Here is a 27663-nt window from a genome sequence, read left to right as displayed (position 1 = left end):
AAAGTAAAGTGAATATAGCCACAATGCTAATGAGTTCAGCACTATCAGCTGGAAGGGTCAATACGCCAATCAGAAGCAGCTACATAGTGCTGCTGATAGTCTATTATGCAAAGAAATAGCCATCCGCCCGACTCTAAATGAGCCACAATATTGAGCATCATCGGTCCCTGCTCCAGTAGAGCTTACAATCTAAATTCACTACCACAAGTACACACAGAAACACACAAAATATTGAGATACATTAGTCACTTCCAATTACGGATCGATAACCGGAGCAGCCCATGTGACTGCTATATGGCTCAGTGATGCTGGGCCATCTGTTACAGAGACCTCCCCTCGGCTTTTCTAAGCATGTTTGGAGTTTGGTGCAGTGGAGCCCCATAGGCTTGTGTCTTGTTTAACCTCACTGACTACATGTATGTGACTATTTGTGCCAGCTATGTATTATTAGCATTTATTTATATAGCACCAGGATATACTTTGCAGTGCTTTGCAAACATAATTATACTACAGTCCTGGTCATTAACAAACAAAGAGGTAAGGGGGCCTGTGCGGGATCACTTATAAATAATTAATGGTATAAATTTATTAAAAGGAAATAGCGCAGTGTGCTTATGTATATAATTGCAAATGTACTTATTTTTTTATATTGTGTGTATTTTGGTAAAGGAAATATCTTTTTTTCTGAGACCAGGGGAGGAAATTAATTTTTTGTTTTAACTTTGCTAGAGGAAATGCATTATTTCTGAGGTATATACCTGATGCAATAAGCATTTGTTTAGGAAGTCTTTTGTGTGTTTTGGGGTAGGGAAATTACTTGTTTAGGGTTTTGTAAATTTTCTTTGGGAATGTGTATTCTGCAACTGTCTGAAGAAAGGACCCATGTTAATCTCATGTTAATTAGACCTTTTGATGTGTGAGGGTCCAGCACCTGAAGGCACAGGAAGGTTTAATTAGACTTGCTGTTAGATTTTCTGTGTCTAAAACAAGATGCAGGAAATCACAGCAAATTTTAGGATATCACTGATAAGTGTAAATATTGTTAGGTTTGCATTGCATGTAAATCCTGATTCTAAAAATAGCTCAGACCTTAGGGGACTAGCTTACGCTGTGAGACTGTGTCCAAAACTGTATAAAAAAGCACTGTTTTGTATTGGAAATTGTTCTTCTTGTTTCATCTGACCTGCTCACTGGTACCTTCAACCAGTGTGAGCAAATAAACATCACTTGCTTCAAGGACCTGCTTGGAAACTTCTCTATCCCTGTGACCTACAGACCCAACTCTAATCCGTTCCCGGCTGTTCTGAGGTTTGGACCCAGCTTTCCGGTACCACCGCTCTGCCCACTACCAGCAGCTCTGGCCAGTGTGATAGGCCAGGGGGGAACCATCCACAGCAACCCTGATCCATAGGAAGAGGTCAGGGGTACCAGCCCAGGTACACCAGTAACAGGGTAGACTAGCAGCGTCAGTTACCCATAAGAAACCCGGTACTGGATGTCGGTAAGGAGTCCAGTGGTGGCAGCATTTGCAAGCCCCTCCTACTACGGTTAGAGGGTGCATTAGGGATACCAAAAGGGAACAGTGGCAAAGTAAGCCCAGCCGCTTCCCAGCAACAACAGGCAGGGTGGCATTGGCGGTCCATCCAGTCACAGGGTCCTACTCACAAGCTTACAGTCTATAGATTTGCACAGTTTTTTCTAGTAGCCCCTTACTATTTTTCCTCAAGATGATGAGGTTTCTGTCCTCTGTTATGATGGTAACAAGAGAAACGGTTATACAATCACTAAAAAATTTCTTGGTTTTTGAAAGAATTTATACTTTTTTTTTTATTATGAAAGTATCATTAAATTGACCTGAAATTATGTAAATGCATTGACATTGTCATAACTTTTTAGTTTTATTTCATAGAACTGTTCTATTTATCAAAATTTACGTTCTTAAATAATCCTTCATTTGCAGCAATTACAGCTTTGCAGATGTTTGGAATTCTAGCTGTCAGTTTTTTGAAGATATTCAGGGGAAATTTGTCCCCAGAACTTCTGCAGCTCTTCCCAGAGCTTATCCCACAAGAGCTCAACAGGAGATCTGCGGATTATGCTGGCCAGTCTATCAGAGACAGTACTCCGGGTCCTTGTTCCATCACCAAATATTCTTTTTGTAGCTTGGAAGTATGGTTACGATCCTTGTCCTGCTGCATGATGAAAATTAAACCCATCAAGAGCTGACCTCTGGGGATGACATGATGTTGTAAAACAGACTGGTAACTTTCTGGTTTATTATTCCTTTCACTCTGTGTAAATCTCCTACTTTTCCAGCACCAAAACATGTATATTCTGTGCCATGCTTGACAGAAGCGTTCCTCCAGCATCCTTTCATTTTGCTCTATGTCTCACCTATGTTCTCCTCTTTGAGCCAAACTCCTCAAACTTAGACTCATCCGTCCATAATACTGTTTTCCAGTCATTCACTGACCAGTGTATATGTTCTTTTGCCATTTTAAACTTTTTTTTCCTATTTGCCAGTTTTAAATATGTCTTTTTTCTGGCAACTCTGGCTATGAGGCCAGCATCCTGGAGCCGTCATTTTACTGTTGCAGATGTCACTGGTATTTGGTGTGTATTTAAGGAAGCCACCAACTCAGGACCTGTAAGGCACCTGTTTCTCAAACTGTAATTATGCATCTGGGCCTTCTGCTTCTTTTGCTATCCTTGTTAGATTCAGTTCTCCCTTTTCACTCAACACAGTACCTGACACCTTTGTATGAAATTAAATCTTTAGTTTCTTGGCAATCCCACTCATGGAATACCCTTCATTTCTCAAAACAACTATAGATCGATGTGTTTCTTGAGAAAGCTGTTTTGTTTTGGCAATTTTAGGACAATGGAGTAATGGCTGTTGAAAATGGGGCTTTGACAGTCATTTGCAACATTAGTAATGTCTTAACTATACCATTCAATGGTAACATTAATTTTTTTTTTTAAAAGTCTTTTATCATCCAAGAAATTTCTTAGTGGTTCCAAACATTTGCATGCTAGTGTGCCTATATTGCACATGTGGGACATTTCTAAGACAACCTAGAATAATTTCTATAATATATATGTAGTCATAGGATCATATTGGGGTTACCGTCCAAGTATCAAGGCACAGCCGTACAGCATGTTTTTTTTTTATGTTTAAACACTGATTTTTGTTGCAGGTATAAACTTCATTTTGTTGATAATATACATTTTTATTCCTGTGTGTGGTTGTGTAGGTAGGGGCCCAAGAGCACTGCTTTGCCTGTTGGCCCTTAATGTTGGCCCTGCATTGTAATGCCAAATGATTGTTTCAATATTTCTAAGACAATAGGTGTTGGTGTGACTAGGAGGGGATATGAAACTGTGACTGGTAGAACAAACAGGGGCAGTAGTATAAAGGGGGGGGGGTGATAGACTGTAGTGAAGAGGTGCGTTTTGGAAGAGTTCTTGATAGATTAAAGATTGGGGAGAGTCTGGTCAGACAGGGTAAGCAACATGGGAGAATACTTGGAGGCAGAAGAGAGAGGTGGTAATTCGAGAGGACAAGAAGTCAGAGACAGATTGAAGAGGGAAACAGGGAGTGTATTTCATGAAGAGTTCAGAGATGTATTATAGGGAGCAGTTAGTGTAGGCATTGAAGGTTAGGGTGAATAGCTTGGACTGAATCCTGGAGGTAATAAGGAGCCAGTGTAGGGATTTTTAGTGTTTGAGAGCAGCAAGAGAAGAAGCTCAGTCGTGTTGTGACATTTTTGATTGATTGTAGGAAGAAAAGACTGATTCAGGAAGTCCAGATCACAGGAGGTTGCAATAGGCACTGTGGGATAGAATGCATAAATATTTTGGTAATGTCCTGAGTGAGAAAGGGACATATTCTGTAAATGTTTGAATGAGGAGGTGACAAGACAATGCAAAGGACTGGATGTGTGTGTAAAGCTGAGGGCAGAGTTGAGGATGACACCAAGGCAGAAGGATAGGGGAAGAGTGGATAGAGTGAATTTGTCAACCATGCTGGTGACTAGAGAAGTGGTAATGACACTAAGAGAGGGAAGATCATGACCTCCATTTTGAACATGTTAAGCCTTGGGTAGCATTGGGGCATTCAGTGAACCTGACAGAGAGACAGTTGGACACGCAGGATAAAAGAGAGGGATAGAGAAAGAAAGAGGTAAGGGGAAGTAAGGTAGATTTGTATGTCATCTGCATAGAGGTGGAAGTGGAGGCCTATGGAGCACATTAGTTCACAAAGAAAAAGGTTTTAAAAAGATAAAAGCAAAGGGAGAACAGAGAGAGGGGGCGGAGGGGAGGCTGTGTAAGTAGTAGTGACATTGAAGCAACATTCAAAAAGGTAGGAGGTGAACCAGAAGAGGACAGTGTTGCAAAGACCAAGTGAGTGAAGGGTGTCAAGAAGAGAGTGGTTGACTAGGGAATGTGGCAGAAAGATCAAAGAGGATGAGTTGGACCAAAGTGAACATTCGACTCAGCCATGAGTAGATCAGTGGTCACTTTATCGATGACAGCCTTGTTGGTGTGTAGAGGGCAGAAGCCCTGTTGCAGTGTGTCGAGAAGGGAGTAAGAGAATGTAGGTCAGGCAGTTACAAACATGATGCTTAAGTGGTTTGGGAGCGAAGGAGTGGAGAGAAATGGGGCAGTAGCTGGAGAGCGAGGTTATGTTATGTCAAGTAAGGGTGTGCACCGCCACTTTTAGTGTTTTGGGTTCTGATTAGCTTGAGGTTTTGGGTTCTGATTTGTTTTGCCAAAACATCCGACGAAAGGTTTTGGTTCTGATTTATTTTTAAAAAAGCATAAAAAGTGCTAAAAACCAGTTTTGTGTTTTTTTTTTTTTCACTCCTATGCTATTATTACCCTCAATAACATTCAATAACAATCATTTCCACTAATTTCCAGTCTAATCTGAACACCTCACAATATTGTTTTTAGGCCAAAAGGTTGCACCGAGGTAGCTTGAGCACATAATGCCAAAAAAAGAGGTACAAGATGGAATTGTTCTGGGCCCTGCCTCCCACCCCTCGCGAGATTCGACGCGAGACTTGGACGACAGAGCCTCGTTTTCAATTTTTTGCCCACCGGAAATATCCGAACAGTGCTTGGATCCCGTTCAGATCCGCACTGTTCGGGTGGGCTCAGATTAGCGGAATCCGAGCCCGCTCATCTCTAATGTCAAGCAATGGTTTTTTGAACATAGGAGAGATAAACACATTTGAAGTTAGAAGGAAAAGTTCAATGGGGAAGGGAGTGGAGGAGTTGAGATGGAATGGGGTAATGGGGACAAGTTGAGTGGAAAGATGAAGAGAGGAGTATGAATTAACAGGAGAGAAAAAACTGATGCTTAGAAGGTAAGTGGAGAAAAAGGTGGGTGTGGCATAATGGATCAGCTGAGAGATTTCTTAACTGACGGATAGTGTTGATTTTGACTTTAAAGTAGGTAATAAAGTCATGAGCAGTGAGGAAAGAAGAGGTGGACCGAGATGCGAGTTGACGGCAAAGAGACAACGGGGCTTTGTCAACTTGGTGGATATTAGGAATTTAAAGCTTGCTTGGCAAGACAAACAGTAGTATAGTAAGGAGAAAGGGTAAATTTGTAGTGGAGGAAGTACGTTTTTTGGCGAGATTCTCTTCGTTGGCACTCGGCGGTGCTGGAGTGCTTTTACAGGTGGCAGGTCTGTTTAAAGTGCCAGGATTGCAGTTTGGATCATCGTTAATGATGTGTGGTGGCTGCAAAAGCAATGAATTTCCCTTTCCCCAATATCCTGAGATTGTTTCTGTTTCAGTTGCTGTTACTATTATATATGTTGGTATCTCATGTTTTTGTCTCTAATATGGCATCACTGAATATATGCTATGTATATATAAGGAATGTACACACAAGCAAAAATAGCAAAATGCATCTTACAAAATACTGTACAACACAGAATAGAGAAGATACATTACATTGCATTAAAATAATCCATAGAAAGAATGTGTATGCCTTGAGATACAAACATATTAATATGATGTGTTTAGCAATATAACTATTATAGTAACCCAATATGATATAGTTTAACAATGTACTGTAAGTATTGCCAGTCAATAACATGTTCAAGGCAGACTCCATCACGGCACGATTTCATATGTATCCAAGCAATGCCAGTTTGCATTTTATTGCCTTTTCAGTGTAAAATAAAATATTTTTTTATAAATGGGTTGTGTTCTAAGCTTAATCCCAAAGCATTCCATTTGATGTTTTAGGTATTGGCACTGTTTCTGAAATATGGCAAATAGGCAATACTGGACAAGTTTGAGAGGCAGTATAAAATGATCACACTGGAACAGAAAGAACTTGTACTTGTAGTCTCTTTCACCATGTTTTATAAAGTAGAAGTGTATATTGTTCCAAAATGAGTTTTTTCCCTCCCTCCCTCTGCTGCTGGCTAGTTGCTTCAAAGTTTGGCTTATATTTTATGGAACCTGGCAAAAATAATATTTCCAAGGAGGAAACATTTAGAAAGACTTACAATTACTGTAACACAGATCCACTTTTGCTGTGTATCTACTTTATAAATTTTAGACTATGGGATTTTTTTCATGTCACTTGGAGATTGTAAACAAACTGATGGCTCTGTATACTGCAACAGAATGTGTGCTTTTCATTAAACTGCTGCTTTGGCATTTGTGATTTTGGTTGGTTTTATCAAGTTTACAACATTTCAGAAAAATAAAGCTGTCTATAAACAGACGGTGTCTTATGACATGTGCGTTTCTTGGTTTGAAATCAGGATATATTAGAAAATAATTACCACAATGATCTTATCACCCAGACCGATTTAGTCCTTTTTGTAGACTACAGATGAGCGAGTATCAGAAAATAATAATTTAAAAGATAGATTATTATTTTATTGAAAAACATATTGCAAAAACAAAATTACGTGTCAATGATCCATATTCAGAAAAACTTTTACTGATCATAAAAAATTGATATTGATATAAATGTTAAATTTGTCTAAATATGGTGACTGGATTATATTGCGCTACCAACAACACTAACTGCGCACACAGTCTAGGTCCAAAACAGTGACTGTCACTTGAAGAGAGAGATAATTGGGAGATATGACACTCCGGCTAACAGTGATGTTTAGAGAATCAGATAAAATGTGTGAGGATAGTTAAATAAAATTGTATCTGATTATGTAGTTGAGCTGTCTTGTCTAGTACATCATTGGCAAGTGTCTTGCATCTTGTTATGAATTGGATCATAGCACTGCATGACCTGTATGGTTTATTCTAATGGTCAAAAGTTCACTAGTGACATATTTTACACCCTCTTTATGAACTGTTAAAATCTAAATATAAATGACTATTCAAAATATGTTCAACACTCTGTGCTTAACTTTAAATGTGTCATTACAGTTATGGAAACAGAAAGACTTATTTGTTTTGTTTTTAATATTGTAGGGGAATGTAAGTGATGCAGATGACCCAAGTACAAGTATTGGTGCTTACCATTATATGCTGGAGACAAATATTGGCAAAACAATGCTGGAATTCCAGGTTAGTACCAAGAGTAATATTATTTGCACACATTTCTTGCCTCTCACGACTAATACACTTATAGTGTACCCAAGGACCATTATATATGGTATGTATCATACCTCCCAACATTTGGAAATCTGGCACTGGGGACAGGTGCTTTTGAAGCGCTAGGATGACCCGTACTGTCCTCCCCTCCAAACACCTCCATTGCCGTCCATACCAGTGTGAGCGGCACTCATTCACCGCTGCACTGCCATGAGCAGCAGTGAACAGACAATACTTCCCAAGTTCCCAAATTTCCCACCTGCAGGACAAAGCTGTCCCGATCAGGATGGCGGGATCGAGCCTTCAACGTCAAACTATCAAATTCCATTCACTTACATTTGCCATACCGACATTTTAAAAATTTTCACTTCAATCACTGTATATATAGTGGAAGTGGAAATTTAGAAGTGGCAGTATGGAAAACGTAGTGTGAATGGGATTTGATAGTTTTACAATTAAAGTAGTTGGAGAAGTGGCGGTATGGTATACCAACGTATACACCCCCACTTCCACCACCGAACTTTTTAGAACTAAATATGTTTGAGATACTAAATATATTTCAGATAAGGCTTTGAATTTGTAATTATATGGTGAAGGTATGGAAACTTTAGCAAAAATATATTACAATATAACACACTTATAGAAAACCAAGGTCACGACCATGTAATATTAGAGTTTTGAAAAATAAAGTATTGTAAAGCTGACGATAAGTGGTTTCGGCTGTCCGTTGTCATTGTCTAAACATACTTTTTGCATCTGTAAGCATATACATCGATCAGCCACAACATTAAAGCCACCTGCCTATTATTGTGCAGCTCTTCCCGCCAAAACAGCTGTGACCCATTGAGGCATGGACCCCATCAGACCTCTGAAGGTGTCCTGCGGTATTTGGCATCAAGATGTTAGCAGCAGATGACTTTGACTTGTTATTTCGGCACATCCCACAGCTCGATCGGTCTGAGATCTGGGGAATTTGGAGGCCAAGTCAACACCTTGAACTCTTTGTCATGTTCCTCAAACTATTCCTGAACAATTTTTGCAGTCTGCTGAAAGAGACCACTGCCATCAGGGAATAAGGTTGCCATGAAGGCTGTTTAGGTAGGTTGTATGTGTCAAAGTATCATCCACATGAATGCGAGGACCCAAGGTTTCCCAGCAGAACATGGCCCAATGCATCGCACTGCCTCCGCGGCTTGCCTTCTTCCCATAGCATAGTGCATCCTGGTGCCAACTCTTCCACAGGAAAATGACGCACATGCACCCGATCGTGCCCATGATGTAAAAGAAAACATGATTCATCAGACCAAGCCACCTTCTTCCATGGCTCATGGTCCAGTTCTGGTTCTCACGTACTCATTGTAGGCATTTTCGACGGTGGACAGTGGTCAGCATGGGTACTTTGACTGGTCTGGAGCTGTGCAACCCCTTACACAGCAAGCTACAATACACTGTGTATTCTGACACCTTTCTATCATAGCCAGCCTTAACTTTTTCAGCAATTTGTGCTACAGTATCTCTTCTGTGGGATTGGCCCAGACGGGCTAGCCTTCGCTCCCCACACGCATCAGTGAGCCTTAAGTGCCCATGACCCTGTTGCCGGTTCACCGGTTGTCTTTTCTTGGACCACTTTTGGTAGGTACTAACCAATCCGTACCGGGAACACATAACTAGACCTGAAGTTTTGGAGAGGATCTGACCTAGTTGTCTAGCCATCACAATTTGGCCCTTGATAAAGTCGCTCAGATCCTTACGCTTGTCCATTTTTCCTGCATCCAACACATCAACTTCAAGAACTGACTGATCACTTGTTCCCTAATATAACCCACCCCTTGCCAGTTGCCATTGTAATGAGATAATCAATGTTATTCACTTCATTTGTCAGTGGTTTATTATTGTGGCTGATCAGTGTATATCACAATGTATTTTCATATTAAATCAACTTGTATTATATGTTTGTATCCACGTGATTATTTGATAAAGCTTTTAAACAATACATTGAGGGTCATTTACAAATATTAGATTAACGTGCAAATTTGCGCTAAACCATAGGAAGCAATCATCCGTCATCTTTCATCTTATTGTTAAATATAGAAAAGCAATTATTTGATTAGTTCCTATGGCTTCAAAGTGTTAAGTCACAAGTTTCCCTAAAATATCAAATGTAATATTACAATTTATCTTGCTGTAAGGGTTGCCAACCGGTGGTACATTTATGGTAAGACAGTAAACAAGTCAAATTTATACCTGTCAGTAAGAAAAGAGCAGTGTTCTAATGGGCAAACACAGGATTCTAAAGAATGGATTCCACACCATGCTGCCAGACTGGGTATAACCATCATGCAAGGATGTGGCTATCATTTTTATACCATGCTTGGCTGCTCTTTACCTGTTCCCATCCACAAATACAAAGGCAGTGCTCCATGCACTACTGTTAAATGCACACAGCTCTCGCTTCAAAAGCAGGGCAGTGTGATCCAGCTCATATATTCTGACTGTCTCTGTATTTGGAGCAAAGTCCTGAATGAGCGGTACAGTCAACTAAAATCAGGACTGCCCTAGCAGAATCAGGACATTTGGAAGACTGTGCTGCTTTCTCCTACCTGTTCTTTCAGCTTTCACTACCTGCTGCTACTTGTGCTCCTTGGCTGCATGTCTGGATCCTGGAATGTTGGGGCACTGTTTCGAAAAAAGACAGGTGCATATAATATGGAAAGTCTAGCAATGAGTTAACACTCTAGGCCTCACCCCTCCTAAAGAGAGTTGGATGTACACCAGCTTGTGTAGCGTACCTGTCACGAAATCTCTCTGCGCATGCCTAGTGGGTGCACGCACATGCACTTATTCAGGCCCGTGTGTGTGTGTGTGTGTGTGTGTGTGTATATATATATATATATATATATATATATATATGTGTATATATATATATATATATATATATATATATATATATATACATACATTATATATATCATAGTCATTGCCCTGCTGTAGCCATCTTTGGAAGGGAGATACCTAGTTTGTTGCCCTCTGGTGGCAACCTTTAGAATAGATGTATGTATTTCAGCCAACTTGAAGAAGCTAAAGGGTAAAAAAAAGTGTATCAGTATATATAATGTATGTGTAATGTATGTGTATATATAGATTTATGTAATATTTATTGGTGCATTATTCAGTCAAATAAAGAATTTCAATGCATTCATGAAACTTAAGACATCAAATTAGAAACTGCCAACAATAGTTAAAAATGTGCTATACATTTGGGAAATATAAGGAAGCAAAAGAATAGCCATGTAGTTAGTATAACAAATTTAATTCAACACAAGCATTTTGCTGTGCACTCTGTGTCCCAATACTAAACATTTCTCCACACACCACATAAAAGAGAAATAAATGGTGCCAGCAAAAAGCACAGGCACCAGATGATTGTAAATGAGAACAAAGTTGAATCCAAAAAATGCACTGGCCAATTATCAGAGCAGTTTAAGTAAACATTTCCAATGTTCAGATTCTGATTATTTAGGGTGTGAGTAGTGTGTCCCGATAGGGCTTGCTAATGCAAGTACATTTATGCTATGCAATCTGATGGCCATAAATTAAACATACCACAGAGAAATGTAACATGTCCTCTAAGGTAAACTAACCTACCATGTTTTTTTTCTAGCAGGAAATTAGTCCTTTCCTCGCCTCCAAACATTAATAGGTGAGAATAGTGAGTGGCCAAAAATATGCTTTGAAAATAGTACTTTGGGGATAGTTGAATTGAAACATGGGCAGGGGGCATAATTAAGGTATTTTCCCCACACCTATATGTCTATGACTATATGGTATATGCATTCTGTGTAACATGTTTATGATTTTAGTCAACCATTACTCTATGGAATATTTATTCCTATGCAATTGGAAATTAAATCATGCTTTATTAATTTCGGCAAACTACAAATTACAAGAAGATTTAGCTGTAAAATAAATAGTGAAGAAAATGTTAGGTTTTTTTTGCTTCTCCATGTTTTTTTCCATTCACTTTGAGAACTTTAGATATACGCGAAGACAAATCAAATTATGTTCCTCAAAAAATGCAAGAGGCCTTAATATGTATAAACTCATTTGAGTTATATCCTTATAATGTTAGTGCTTTACACACTCCAATGGTTATTATAAACTCTGGTGAGCTATAGAGATTAACATTCACTATAACATAGTGTATACAATAAGGTCCAATACACATAAATATAGTGTTGCCCCCCCCCCCCTTCCCCCTCATATCTCTGCTAGAAAATAGGAGCTCTCTGTTTATCATCTGTGTAATTACTGCTACTACTATGTGTACAGTCATGGCCAACATTTTGGAGAATGACAGTAATATTATTTTTCACAGAGTCTGCTGCCTCAGTTTTTATGATGGCAATTTGCATATACTCCAGAATATCATAAAGAGTGATCAGATGATTTACAATTAATTTCAAACTCCCTCTTTGCCATGACAATGAAATGTAGCCCAAAAACAACATTTCCACTGCATTTTAGCCCTGTCACAAAAAGATCAGCTGACATCAGGTCAGTGATACTCTCGTTAACACAGGTGAAAGTGTTGACTTGGACAAGGCTGGAGATCACTCTGTCATGCTGATTGAGATAGAATAACAGAATGGAAGCTTTAAAAGGAGGGTGGTGCTGCTTGAAATGATTGTTTTTCCTGTGCTAACTATGGTTATCTGCAAGGAAACACGTCATCATTGCTTTGCACAAAAAGGGCTTCACAGGTAAGGATATTGCTGCTAGTAAGATTGCACCTAAATCAACCATTTATCGGATCATCAAGAACTTCAAAGAGCAAAGAGAGAGGTTCAATAGTTGTGAAGAAGGCTTCAGGGTGCCCAAGAACGTCCAGCAAGTGCCTGGACCGTCTCCTAAAGTTAATTCAATTGTGGGATCAGGGCACCACCAGTGCAGAGCTTGCTCACTAATAGCAGCATGCAGGTGTGAGTTCATATGCACGCACAGTGAGGTGAAGTTTTTTGGAGGATGGCTTGGTGTCAAGAAGTAAAGCAAAGAAGCCACTTCTCTCCAGGAAAAACATCAGGGACACACTGCAAAATGTACTGGGATTAGACTGTTGAGGACTGGGGTAAAGTCATTTTCTCTGATGAATCCCCTTTCAGATTGTTTGGGGCATCTGGAAAAATGCTTGTCCGGAGAAGGAAAGGTGAGTGCTACCATCACTCCTGTGTCATGCCAACAGTAAAGCATCCTGAGACCATTCATGTGTGGGGTTGCTTCTCAGCCAAGGGAGTGGGCTCACTCACAATTTTGCCTAAGAATACAGCCATGAATGAAGAATGGTACCAAAATATCCTCCAAGAGCAACTTCTCCCAACCATCCAAGAACAGTTTGGTGACGAACAATGCCTTTTCCAGCATTATAGATCACCTTGACATAAGGCAAAAGTGATAACTAAGTGGCTCAGGGATCAAAACATCGAAATTTTGGCTCCATGGCCAGAAAACTCCCCAGACCTCAATCCCATTGAGAACTTGTGGTCAATCCTCAAGAGGCAGGTGGACAAAAAACCCCATAAATCCTGACAAACTCTAAGCATTGATTAGACAAGAATGGGTGGCCATTAGTCAGTATTTGGCCCAGAAGTTGATTGACAGCATGCCAGGGCGAATTGCAGAGGTCTTCATAAAGAATGGTCAACACTGCAAATATTGACTCTTTGCATAAGCTTAATGTAGTTATCAATAAAAGACTTTGACACTTCTGAAATGCTTGTAATTTTGCTTGCGCATACCATAGCAACATCTGACAAAAAGGAGTAAAATTTGTGAAAACTTTTGGACATAACTAGGATCGTTCCTGCAATTTACTGATTCAGCTGGTTGCTAGACAAATAGTTACAAGCTTCATTCAGCTATCAGTCTGGTGGCCTCAGGTGTCCAATCACCTACCACACTCAAGCAGCAAATCATTTGGCAGTTCTGGTTGGTGCTGCTGCCTTTGTAAACCTCGTCCTGGCAGCATTTCATTGCTGGTGATATTTCCTGCTTGAGCTAGTGTGCACAGTGCCGGTGCTAGGGTCCTTGGCGCCCTAGGCATACTGTGAAAATCGCCCCCACCCCACCCCCCCTGCCGGCAGGCACACTTTAAATATCGGCGCCCCCCTGCCGCAGGTACCCTGTCAAAATCGGCGCTTCTCTCCCCTCCCCACGTCTTTCCTTATTTTACCTGCATTAAGCTGCTCCTCCTCTGCTCTGTGTTCTCCCCTCCACTCACAGACACTGTCAGGCCGTGATGATGATGTCACGGCCGACAGTCAGTGAGCGGAGGGGACTAGACAGAGCAGAGAGGAGCAGCTTAATGCAGGTAAGATTCATAGCCCCTTCCCCCCCCCCCCCCCCCCCCCTCCCCGTGGATTTCTTGGAAGCTGTGCGGAGGCCGCTGCACAGTTTTAAACGACAATGGTCAATGTTTTTTAATTTTGAGGCACCTTGCAGAGCCCGGCAATTGCCTAACCTTGCTTAATGGGAGCGTCGGTCCTGAGTGTGCATTGTATTCTGACCTGTTCTGCTATTAGTGTTTGACCTGGATTGTTTATAGGAATTGCTGTCTTCTCCACTCCTGACTCTACGCCTTGTTAAATGGATTTGCTCTCATATCTCTATATGCCCTGACCCCTGGCTTGTTTTAAGGATTCTGTTGTCTTCTCTACTTCTGATTCCTGCCTGTCTGACTCTGAGTTCTGGCAAATGCATTCTGGTTGGTCATTACTTGTTACTGTGTGTAGTCCACTTCATCAGACAAGTGCCAGACAACTCCACATTTATCCTTGCCTGTCTGTTCTGCTCATATATTCTGGTTGCTTATTACCTCCTACTGTGTTTTGTCCTGTCCACTGGACAGGTGCTAGAACAACTACATCATCTACTACCCAAGTCCTGGGGCAACCAAGTACTGTAGAATATAATAAGTTACTCGGAAAGGGGGCTGCTAAAGGTGAACATCTTGCAAAGCGGTTCTAGCAGTTTACAATGTCACACTACTTTGCCCTTAATAGTCTCTATTCCTCCCTCATATATTTTTGATTGCCCCCCTTGTGTTTCTCTCTTTGCCCCCTTTATATCTGTCATATTGTCCTACCATGTCATTGCTGCCCTCTCTGTGCCTCTCTCATTGCTACCCTGTCTGTGCCTCTCTCATTGCTGCCCTCACTATGCCTCTCTCATTGCTGCCCTCACTATGCCTCTCTCATTGCTAGACCTCTCCGTGCCTTTCTCATTGCTAGACCTCTCTGTGCTTCTCTCATTGTTAGACCTTTCTCCAAACCTTTGCTGCTCTCTCCTACCTGTTCTTGTAGCTTGGACTACCTGGTGCTGCTGCTGGTGTCTTCAGGTCAGTTGCTGCTTAGCTGGTTCCTGTAATGTTGGGGCCCTGTTTGTAAAAGAGATTGTCACTATTCGCCTCACGAAAAGCAGAGCAATGACTCAACACTAGGCCAACCTAACTCCAACCAGCCCGAAATTGAACTAATAGCACCCACGTTTAATAATTAGTCCATCTTCCGCCCAACCAGCCCAATATTATAAGCATTCCCTTTTAATATGTACATTTACCCCCCATCTGCCCTGACCTTAAATTAATAACATTATTATTTAATAAAAAGAGCTAATAATTCCCCCAACCAACTCCATATTTTTGCAGATTGTGTATCATAAAAGTCATGTCAACCTCCCCACGCTCTCTTTTTTTTCTTATCTATAAATTGGGTGCTGAATAGTCTCATCAACCCCTCTATATATATTTTTATAGATTTGGCACCAGGATATCTAAGATCTCTCCCTTTCTGACCTGTGCAGTATTTTACTTACAGGCTATTCACCACTTCTCTTTTTATTCTGCCCTCTGCATCTCTTCTAATTATTCCTTTTCTTTTCTCGTCACTGCTGGTGCTGGAAGCTCCAGTGTTCTCCTCTCCACAGCATCACAATGTCACCTGTGTGGTGCTTCAGGGAAGAGAGCATGAGCCGAGAGATAGGGAAAGGTGCCGTCCTGGGTACAGCCCTTCGCCTGGATCCCGGGGACCATGCCCCGCCCCCTAATCTGGCTCAGACCTACTTTTCTACTTTTCCCTCACTATGTATTCAGAGCTTCTTCATGTGATGTGGGCAGGTTGAGATGATATGTAATGGACTTTGTAATGCCAAGCTAAGTCCTTCCTCCTTGAGCTACTCTTATTCAGTTCAACCATTCAGAAGAGCCCGGTGCTGACATTACATATTGCAGGGAGGACGTAAAGCTAAATCATAGAGACAGTAAAAGCTTATTTAATTTTTTTACATAAAAAATGCTTTTTCACTTGAATATTTGTTTTATTTTGCTCTGAAGACACGTTTTTTGTTTGTTTGTTTTTTAAGTTTCAATACAATATCTCTTTAATTCCTCTTTGGATAACATTCCCGTAGTGAAGACTCAGATAATGACTCTAGGCAGTCTGCATTCCATCAGTGTATTTCACAATAAATTAAGTTTATTGGATTGTATCGCTTTGTACTTATTGCTTTAATGTGGCAACAAACACTACTTTTATAGTAATGTATTTTAAAGTTGTCTTTAGACTCAACAGATCTTGATTGGACTAGTGCCTACATTTTGTCTTCCTGGCAGACCTGGTTGCTGATATGATATATTAATGGGCCTGATATTTACTGCTCAGTGTCTCCACTTGTTTAAAAGACATCTGCATAGTGGTATGTGTTTAAATGTAATAAAATGCCTAAACTATAAACATTTAAAAATTACAATAGTTTCAGAGTGGGTTTTGCATTATACCCTGTGCTGTGCTGACAACTGTCTTCATGAGCAGTAGCTTTTCTGCTGTCCATAATTGGTGTCTTTGGAATAACAAGACATAGGGGTCTATTCGTCAAACATTTGTTTCCGCATCACTATCTCATATTTTAGTAACAGAGGCATTTAGCAATGGGCTAGCCCAGGAGCTATCACAGATCTCTTGTGCATTAACCAAAGTAATGCTCAATACCCTCATTGAGAGAACTATGGGGATGGCGAACTGGGGCAATTTAACACGTCTGAAAATGGTGCTAGCTGTTCCTACTTATAGTAAAAGCCCAGTCTGTGGGATCTTCTGATCTCTCCCATACAGACTGCACACTCGTCCCCTGCAGCAACTGATTGTCTCGGTTGGCTTACTGAAAATTGATCTCTAGGCTCTGCTGAACATGGCTTGGCCCACCCCCAGGCGCGGAGTCTAACAGTCAGGTGGTTTTCACCAAGAACCCCAGCAAGGAGGTATGGTCTTAGCGGCACCAAACCTGCAGGTCGCGGCCCCATGACTGGGTGAACAGCAGAACGGTGTGGAGGAGCCAGGTGAAGCGGGTAGAGACAATGGAGCCCACAGGTAAGTGGTGTAAATGTGGGAACAATAAAAACAAGGCTGATGGTCAGCAGCCAATGAGGCACTAGAAGAGTAGATGTCCTGTGGTATAACAATGGGAGAACAGGAGCTGTCACAATAGTGTACTCAGGAGTAGTTAGTAGAGTTACTGGAACAGCGGAAGTTCAACACTAGACTGAAGCTGAACACACGGGAGAAGCGGAGGTAACTCAGGACAACAACTGATGGGTCATAGAGGTAGTTGCGGCTCTGAGCGGCAGCATTGAGGGAACTGAGACTGTCACATAGGAGTACTCTGGAAAAGGCAATGGAAGTACTGGAACAGCAATAGTTCAACACAGCCACTGACTGGAGGCAGACTGGAGTGGCGGAGGTAACTCGCAGTAACAGCTGATGAGTCACAAGTGTAGTAGTGGCTCTGAGTGGTAGCGATGAGAGAACCGGAGCTGTCACAATGAAGTACACTGGAGATGGTAAGAGAGGTACTGGAGCAGTGATGGTTCAGCACAGGCCACAAACTGAGAGCAGGCGGGAATAGCGGAGGCAACTCGGAATAACAGCTGAGGAGTCACAGGTGTAGTAGCGGCTCTGAGTGGTAGCGATGAGAGAACCGGAGCTGTCACGATGAAGTACACTGGAGATGGTAAGAGAGGTACTGGAGCAGCGATGGTTCAGCACAGGCCACGAACTGAGAGCAGGCTGGAATACACGCAAAGCACAAGGAGAACAGGAACCAGAACCACAGGCTGCAGGAAGTGAGCTTGAAGAACAGGCATCAGACAGGTGAATCCAGGACGTTTAAATAGTGCTCCAGAAATGCTTAACCAGTGACAAGAGGGAGGAGGTCCTGAAGTGCAATAGGCTTGCACCTGCGCAGATCTGAATATAGCTGAATGAATGAATGAATGAATGAAGAGTGTCTGACTCTGGGACATGACAATTTCCAGATGAATGAAATGCAGGCAACGAGACAGATACTATTTGCAGGACCGGAGCATTACACTGATTTGTGCACACGTGTAGAGAATAGACTGGGACCGAACTCTTTTACTACTGTTATCACCGATCGGCAAAAGGTAAAACCAGCTGCTTATTGGAGCTGATATCCCAGGACGAACAAATTAATAAATTGCTCTACTAATTCATCCCTTATTGCAAAGGTGCTAAACAGACCCCATTGTTTATTCACAAAGAGATATATTAGGATTCATAAGAAAGAAATGATATTCTAAAGTTATTGAGTGACAAAGTAGGGAGAGACTTGGGTAAATTTGCTAAGAATCGAGTTTAGCATTGGTTTTAAACCGCCACACATCGGCGGTTTAGTGCTCCAAACAACCGCATTTACTATACGCTGGCTTGAGGCTACAATGTAAAATGCACTGGCATATTGAAAACAGCTACACCACCGGCGGATTAGTAAAACGGCCAGGAAAAAGATGGCTTTTTGTACACTCGCTTCTAAATGGCTTGATAGCTCAAACATGGTGTTTGAGCTATCTTGCCATTCAGAACATAAGAGGAGACACTATTGACATATAAATAATGGGGGCACTCATTATATATTGATTAAGCGACAAAGTTAGTTCATAATTAACTTATGTGGGCAAATTTTAATTTTCGTTATATTAATATTATTGTATTATTATATCATGGGGACACTAGGTAGTGCCACAGGTGTGCATCATAAATAATTATTGCCCCCATTAGCAACCAAATAGTAGTGCCCAGTTAATCATCATCATCATCATCATTTATTTATATAGCACTGTACAGAGAACTCATTCACATCAGTCCCTGCCCCATTGGAGCTTATAGTCTAAATTCCCTAATATAGACACACACTCACACAGACACAGACAGACAAAGAGGGAGAAGGACAGACAGGGAGACAGACAGACAGAGACTAGGGTCAATTTTTGATAGCAGCCAATTAACCTACCAGTATGTTTTTGGAGTGTGGGAGGAAACCGGAGCACCCGGAGGAAACCCACACAAACACAGGAAGAACATACAAACTCCACACAGATAAGGCCATGGTCGGGAATCGAACTCATGACCCCAGTGCTGTGAGGCAGAAGTGCTAACCACTAGGCCACTGTGTTAATATAATTATATATTCATATTTCCCCCATAATATAATACAATAACACTGTCCCCAATATATTGGATGGCGGTTTTGCAGCGGTTATGTAAACCTCAGCTTAGTAAATCCGGCTGTTTGTATTTTCATCAATATTAAAATCAGGATGGCTATCTGTAAAGTGGTGTTTTTTTAAAAACGTACGTTGTAGTCGTTCTAACGGTACTATGGTCTTCAAGTTGTAAAAACTCTGCTACTGTAGTGCCACTTTTAGCAGTACCAACCCATTCTTCCAGAACATGTGTATAACATTCTCTCAAACACTTGTACTGAGTTGCAAAGTATTTGGGAAAGATCAATAACGTTTATAACTTTTATTTTTGATATTCATTTGTATTTGTATCATATAACAATGGAGAACCCTCCCCTGAGCCACTTGTGGTTGCAGTTGTCCCTGAAGCCTAATTGAATTGTAAGTGCATAGTTCTCTCTGGGTCAAACACAGTGTTTGACATATGAAGTGGCTTGTCCTGAAGCAAACTGTTCCTTCAACACCTATGTCAGTCCCAAACAAGTAATCCTAGGGGTTCAAAGTAAATTGTAGGAAAACCCTGTAAGGTGGATCTTCTCTCCCCCAGTCATCTATCTGCTGTCATATAAGAAGATATTCATAGCTATTATTCAGTATAAAATTTTAAATGAACTTGTAAACTGCATTCACAATTTGAAAAGGGGAGCAGATAAGACCTAACCACTTTCGTGCTAGCAATAAAAAAAATAATTTCGCAATGTGTTTGTGCTCTCAGCTATAAACGTGTCACTTCCTCCCCATTTGCAGGCCACCCACGATTCTAATAACTTCTTTTTATATTCTGGAAACCACAAATGAAGAATGGTTGCTGAACACATCTGAACATGGCAGTATTAAATTATCTACTTTGCATTCCAATATCTAGCATTTGTTACATGTCATTTCAGGACTGTTTACTAGTGGCAAAACAGCATTATTTAAATACCGCCATCTGTACTAAATGTTCTCTAAGAGCAGCAAGTCAGGGATTCACTGCTATCTGAAAACTGCTCAGTATGCACTGTAATAACTGCATGGACGCAATGTATTCATGTTATACAATCCTCACTGGCACTAGCGCTGACAATCATAAAGAAAACACAATTAGAATAGAAAGAATAACAGACCACCATCTCATCACACAGAAATTCATCCTTCGGGCCAACCAAGAGTATTGTTTTCAGGAAAGACTGTGGTAGGTTTCAGAACCAGAGTTCTGCGGCTAGAAGGATTTTATAATGAAATAAAGAAAAATACTTTTTCTTTTGAAGAATATACGGACCGAAAATTACTGGCATTTTTCATTTCTTTTATTATGTTATCCACTTTATTAACTGTAATTTTTACATTTTTTTCTTTTGTATTTTCTAAAGAACTAAATATATTGTGAAACAAAGCATTCTTAGAAAATATAGTTAGTTAGGTTGAATCTGGATGTATTGTATACATATTAAACAATAATGGCAATGTATTTTATAGTATGTAAAACAAGTTAAGGAGCCAAAAGAAATTGGTGTCCTCTATATTGTTCAATAGTCAAAACATCTTCCAGCATCTGTGAGGCCACAATGCTTAATAGGAATACAGTTTTGCCCGAGAATCACAGCATTTTCTATAGGTTAGCACAATTGAGTTTGCAATATGATGACAAGACTTTAACAATATAGCAGGTTTAAGATGGTAGCAGTGCAGACAATACAAGGCCAAGTAGGGAAATTAGTGAACATGGGACCCTATTAGCCAATCATCTGCAACATCTTAGATTTTAGAGCACTTACATGCAGCCTCCTCCAAGCTCGCTAATCTCCTTTTAACATTTTGTTTAAATAAAGCTAAACCAGTATAAATATTATATGATAATATTATACATGCTTGCCTACTCTCCCGGAATTCCCGGCAGGCTCCCGAATTTCGGGGAGCTCTCCTGGACTCCCGGAAATGTAGGCAAACCTCCCGGATTTGCCGAAATTCACAGCATTGACTGACGGGGCTTAATAGTGTCATTAAGCCCCGCCCCTGCTGAATTTCAGCATTTTATAGTGGGGCGGGGCTATGGCCATACGAGGCAACGTCACCACGCCCCCTCCTGCCCCCTGTCACATGACTTCCGGGGGAGACGTTTTGAAAGTTGGCATGTATGATAGTATACCTGTGATAAGCAATGCAAGTACTGCCACTGTGTGTGCCACGAGCACCAAGGATCTTGTGAACCACCAGTCAGCATCATGAACGGCAAGAATCTGCTCTTGTTGCGCTACTGTAGGAACTTTTAGGTAGCTGACAATTCCTAAGAGTCCCAGGGCACAGGTGTGCTATCAAATGTAACATCCCAAGTCAGCATTAGGTACTGTGTTCAACATATGTATTTAGTGGTCTTTCAAATGCTGTCTTCACCCATGTTTGAATGCAGTACTAACAGAGTACAGCAAAGGAACCTTCTGCAGGATCAGATGATCGGTATACACAGCTTTTTGAGAAACGCATAACGTGCAGAAAGTTGTTGCCGTTGTTGATCTGTCATGACTTTTTTTAAAACCCAGTGTACACTGAACATCCATCTAAATAAGATGAGAGGAGCACTAAACCCCATCATTTTAATTTTCTGGTATGAACCATCAAGCTAAAATAAAAGGCAAAATACCTCGAAATTCCACTGCACCCCTGTTAAAAAGTAAAGTATTAACTCTGAATCCATGATAGACAGCTGAAGCTCCCCACACAGGTTTATCACTATGTCCCCATAAGATCTAATGCAAGTTAAAAAGCTGAAACTACAGAGACTCTAACAGATGTGACCTCACACTAGCCCTGACCTGTGTGTGAATCTACCAATTCACACAGGGCCTGTTTCATTAAGGAAAGTTAAATTTAAAAAAAAGGAGTAACTTTGCACCTTGGCAAAACCATGTTGCATTGGAGGGGGGGTAAATTTTAAATGTGGGGACAGATTCTTAGATGGGGTAGGGCATGTCCTAGATCAATTTTAAATTTCAGTGTGAAAATAACGCTATCAAGTATTTGTGTCCTACTTGGAAAAAAAGCGAGTATTTACCTTTCGTGTAAAATAATGAATTAATTTGTACCCCTTGCATTGCAACGTGGTTTTGCCTAGGTGCAAAGTTGCTCCTTTTTTTGCTTTCCTTTCCTTAATGAATCAGACCCAAAGTGTTTGTCATGCTTCCAAAGATGCCAGTTACGGTCTGTCTATGTAGAGAAATTCTCCCTTTTAGCATGACGGTCTTCTGCAGAGAAATGATGAACATATTTAGTTAGGAATAAATTCTTTAGGTATATTTTAAGTTCAGTAATTCATAATGTTTCATATATGTTAATAACAAATAATGGCTTTATTTGACTTTGCTCTTTAATATACCAGCAGGAATGCTACCAGCAATAGTAGTACCCAGTAAATTGTCAGTAATAGTAGTACCCCTAATATGCCAGCAGTAATAGTAATGCCCAGTAATAGATAGAGCAGTGACAATAATACACATTAAGGCCAGTAATAGATACAGCAGTACAATAATAGTCAGTAATAACCCAGTAAGTAGTAATGGCCTGTAATAATGGCATCAATACTCCTTATTATTGCTGTTGCTGTCATCTTCTCCTACTGTTTCAGCCTGCTGTAAATGTAGTGTTCTTCCTGCGACGCTGTGTTCTATGTCACTTGCTATGATGTAAAGGTTGTGCCATCTGCTTTTAAGTCTGCATACATGGGGCAGTGCGTGTATCCCATGTGGAAAATTGTCAGTGATGCACACAGATAGGATAGGGAAGTAGAGGGAGGAGGTGGAAAGACATAGGGGATGGGAGGAAGCAACGGATAATATGATCCATGGCTGTATGAAGGTGGCTGGTCCCAGAGGTGTAGCCAGCCACCAAGAACCATACAGTGCCTGGCCCCCCTTTAATCTGCCTCTGTCCTATAGTCTACCTCAGAGGTGCTCAAACTCAGTCTTCAAGATCTATCAGCAGTTCAGTTTTCAGGATTTCTTTAATCATGCACAGGTTAATTTATATGTTTTTTTAATTCATGCACTCATCATCTCTCGCATCGACTATTGCAATTCCCTTCTTACTGGTCTTCCCAAAATCAGACTTGAACCCCTACAATCTATTTTGCACGCTGCGGCTAGACTGATTTTTCTTACAAACCGTTATTCCTCTGCTGAGCCACTATGTCAGTCTTTACATTGGCTTCCTGTATTTCAACAAATCCAATATAAAATTCTTCTACTAACATACAAGGCCATCAACAAAATTGCACCGACATACATTTCCTCACTTGTCTCGAAATATCTCCCTACTCGACACCTCCATTCTGCACAAGATCTACGTCTCTCCTCCACTCTCATCACATCCTCCCATTCTCGGTTACAGGATTTTTTCTGGGCTGCACCTACTTTGTGGAATTCCCTCCCACGCACAGTAAGACTTTCCTCTAGTCTTCAAACATTCAAGCATTCACTGAATACCCACCTCTTCAGACAAGGTTATGATATTCCTCAACCATCATCTTAATTTCTCTTGATTACCCTATTACCATCCTCTACACTGCTAACGCAAGACAACAACCCTCTGACCAACATTGCAACACACACAGACCTCTCAGTACTTTTACCTTTGCAGTCTGGCTGGTCCATTGTGCAATATGATGTAGCACATGCCCTTGTGTTTCTAACTCCCATTGTCCCATAGATTGTAAGCTTTCGGGCAGGGCCCTCTTACCTCTCTGTCTGTATTACCCAGTATTGTCTTATTAATGTTTGTTCCCAATTGTAAAGCACTACGGAATTTGCTGGCGCTATATAAATAAATGTTGATGATGATGATGAGGATGATAATATGGTTGAGTCAGTAATTATGCCACCTGTTTCTGCAGACTGAAACCCTGAAAACATGTTTTGTTGGTAGCTCTTGAGGACTGAGTTTGAGCACTTCTGCCCGACCTACATGACTAAAATCATCTTCAAATTGTATTCCATAACCTCACTCCATCACCCTCCATGACAGTCACTCTAGTTCCCATTGAGGTTACACAACTTCAGAGAAGGGGTACATATTTAGCCTATTTCCTCAACAGAACCCATTCTGCGCATTTAACTATCAAGGGCCTGATTCATTAGCAAACGCATATTGGGTATAATTCAAGAAGGAGCGGATTTGAGGATATGTCTGTTGATTAATACCGACCTTGGTCCACTGTTTTGTGACTGGATATTCCATACATTGCTTACCTGCCTTCAAGTCACCTAAAATAGTGACTTCTAGATCCCTTTTCTCCTCTAATAGTTTCTATTATAGTGCTGTTAATACTATATTTAGCATTTGGGTTTTTGAGACCCAAGTGCATGATTTTACATTTTTTGGCATTAAACTGTATTGCTACACTCTTGACTATTCCTCTAGTCTATCTAATTCATCAGTCATTTGTTTTACCCCTCCTGGTGTGTCTACCCTGTTGCATATCTTTGTGTCATCTAAAAAGGCATTCTTTCCATTCATTACCATTTGCAATGTTAAAAAGCACTGGTCAAAAAGCACATCTCCCTTGAAAGATGCTAGTTAAGGCCACTTTGGCTTTCTAAATGCAATGTTCTAATACTATATGTATGTAATATTACGTAAGTTACGTGTGTCAGTCGATGTAATGAACATATGTTTTCACTGTCTCTCACATTTTGTTATCTTGTTGAAAATAAACAGATTTTGTTTTTTTTAATTAAAAAGCTCTGGTCCAAGTAAAGATCCCTGGGGTACTCCACTAGTAACCTTTTCCTCCTGTAAATGCACTCGATTTACTACAACTCAGTTTTCTATCCTGCAGCCAAGATCTTATTCATTCAACCATCTTAGAATCCAATCCCAAACTTTTGAATTTATTTAACAGTCTGCGATCTGGGACAGTGTTAGAAAACATTACTAAAGTCTAGATAAGCTACATCTCCGCTTCCCCCTTGATCTATTACTTTAGTCAAAAAGTCAATAAGATTTGTTTGACATGCTCTCCCCTCAGTAAATCCATGCTGTTTTGGATCCTGGATTTTAGATATTCTACAACTCTTTCTTTTAAGAGTGTTTCTATCAATTTCCCTAGTACTGATGTAAGGCTCACTGGTCTGGAGTTGCTCGCTTCTTCCTTGCTTCCACTTTTGTGCAGTGGGACTACATTCGCTCTTTTACAGTCCTCTGGAATTACTCCTGTAGCTACTGGTTAAATAATTCTATTAATGGTGTTACCAGCACCCCCTTAAGCTCTTTTAGTATCCTTGGGTGTATCCCATCTTGCCACATTGATTAATCCACTTTTAGTTTTGAGAGCTCTGTTAGGACCTTCTCCTCTGTAAATGTACTTGTACCTACCTCATTTTTATGAGTATACTTGCAAGTTAACTGTGGCCCCTTCCTCGCACTTTCTGTAGTGAACATTGAGCAAAAATAATTATTAAGCTCATCTGCTATTACCTTGTATCCATCAACAAGACCCTCACTCACTGACTTTAATCTTAGTATGCCCCCTTTTGTTTTTCTCTTTTCAGTTATATATCTAAAAAAGTTTGTTGCCTCTCTTACCTACTCACTGGGCCATTTTCTCTTCACCTTCTGCCCTTGCACATCTGATTACCTTCTTAGCCTTCTTCTGTCTAACAAGATACACCTCTTTGACTTCATTATTCTGAGACTGCTTATATTTCCTAAAGGCCATCTTTTTTGCTTTCACAATACTTGCTTCTACTCTAACAAACCACACTGCTTCATTTTCCTAACTCGTTTGATACAGAGGTTTGTTGCTTTTAATATTGCACTTTTTAATATTTCCAACCTCTCCTGCACTCTTTTTAAGTTCCTCCACTCTGTCAAAGAGTCATTTACACATTTTCCATCTCTACAAAGTCAGCTTTCCTAAAATCTAACATCTTTGTTCTTGTGCGGTATGACTCGGTCTCCGTCTTTATACTAAACCATACTGCTTGATGATCACTGGATACTGGGTTCACACCCACATTTACATCAGATATTCTGTCACCATATGTAAGAATTAATTCTAATATTTTGTCTATGCGAGTGGGCTCCCTTATCATGTGCTTAAGGGATGCTCCTGCTCTGTCAGCCCAGACCCTTTGGTCTGCCCCTGGCCACTCTGTCTGCTACGGATCTCTGACCCCGGCGTGCTTTTGACCATCTACTCCATCTTGGCTACCGCCTCCTATCTTCCTGTTGTGGTATTGCATGTAAGCTTTCACTACGCTAAGAGTTAAAACCTGGGGGATCCAAGTACCTGTGAGCGCAACAAGTTCTACGAAAAGGTGACTGATATAGGTGAAGACCTATTTCATCTGTTCTGCAGGCTTATGTCAATAGCCGTTAGCCATTGAACCTACTTCTAGTGGTACTTGCAAAAGACCCCTCCCAATTCACATCCGGATATTAAAGTATCTCATGACTGTTACCTCTCCTTTTAATGCCATTTTAGCGATGTCCTGCAATTGGTTCCTGTACAGTTCCTCTTCCTGAACTGGTGGTCTATATATCACCCTAGTACGAACAATTGGTTCCTGTCCAGTTCCTCTTCCTGACCTGGTGGTCTATAGATCACCCCAGAATGAAGAATAGCCTTGTCCCCCATTTCTATGGTCACCCAAAGGGCTTCAGTTTTTTCTTCAATAATTTCTATTAAAGTAGTATTTCTGCTTTTTTTCACATACATTGCTACTCCTCCTACAATTAATCCCACTGGCTACAGCTATGTCCCAGTCATGATTTTCATTGCACCATGACTGCGTAATAGCCACAATATCCATATCATCCCTTGTCATTATCGCACTTGGTTCTGGGATTGTATTTCCTAATCTCCTAGCATTTGCACATATAGCTCTAAGAGTTTTGTTTGTGCAGGTTCTATTCCTAGCTATGTTCATTCCTCTGTGTAAGGAATTACTGATATTTGCACCTCTGACCACTAGAGGTCTGTAATTATAAACTTGCCCTTAAATTTGCCCTTTTCCAAGATGGACAGTATGGCATCAAAGATAAACCATCCTGTTTCCTGTTTGGGGCCTATATAAGGCACTTCCTGGATCACACATGTGCTTGAGTATTCTGTCTGCTCAGCTCCTGCTACTTGCCACTCTTACTTGCATTTGTGACTTCCTGTTTGTGTACCAACGCGGCAAACGTCTGACTACCCGATTGTGTACTGACCCGACAAATGTCTGATTACTCGCTGTATATCCGTTCGGCCTTTGGACTCCAGATAATGCCACCAGTATTGTTACACTTTGTCTATGTTTATTCTTTAAATTTGCATGGTCTTCTGTTGCTGTGCATATGTTTCCAGTTCTATTATCCTGCAGAAACAATACCTCTTTGTTGGGGATTCCTATTTAGTTCCCTGCACCCCTCTGCTAGTTTATATGGTTCCGGATGAAGCTTCCAAACTGCTCACTTAGTATTCTGGTTCCCCTTGAAGACGGGTACAGGCTGTCACTTTTGTATAAGCCCCT

The 27663-nt window shown here is 40.7% G+C and overlaps 1 protein-coding gene and 1 long non-coding RNA gene across 2 annotated transcripts in view; one reads left to right on the top strand and one right to left on the bottom strand.

Annotated features, from left to right (window-relative positions):
* LOC142098504 (uncharacterized) overlaps window positions 1-27663 on the bottom strand; it is a 1185945-nt gene that overhangs the window by 826070 nt on the left and 332212 nt on the right. The gene's annotated exons all lie outside the window — the stretch shown is intronic.
* LIX1 (limb and CNS expressed 1) overlaps window positions 1-27663 on the top strand; it is a 149520-nt gene that overhangs the window by 102245 nt on the left and 19612 nt on the right. The window contains exon 4 of the mRNA XM_075181322.1: window positions 7468-7563. Coding sequence (XP_075037423.1) covers window positions 7468-7563 — 96 coding nt within the window. The remainder of the gene's footprint in view (window positions 1-7467; window positions 7564-27663) is intronic.

The sequence above is a fragment of the Mixophyes fleayi genome, chromosome 1 (assembly GCF_038048845.1).
Source record: "Mixophyes fleayi isolate aMixFle1 chromosome 1, aMixFle1.hap1, whole genome shotgun sequence".
Taxonomy (NCBI): domain Eukaryota; kingdom Metazoa; phylum Chordata; class Amphibia; order Anura; family Limnodynastidae; genus Mixophyes; species Mixophyes fleayi.
The sequence above is the reverse complement of the archived record's forward strand: the minus strand, read 5'-3'. Positions and strand labels throughout refer to the sequence as shown.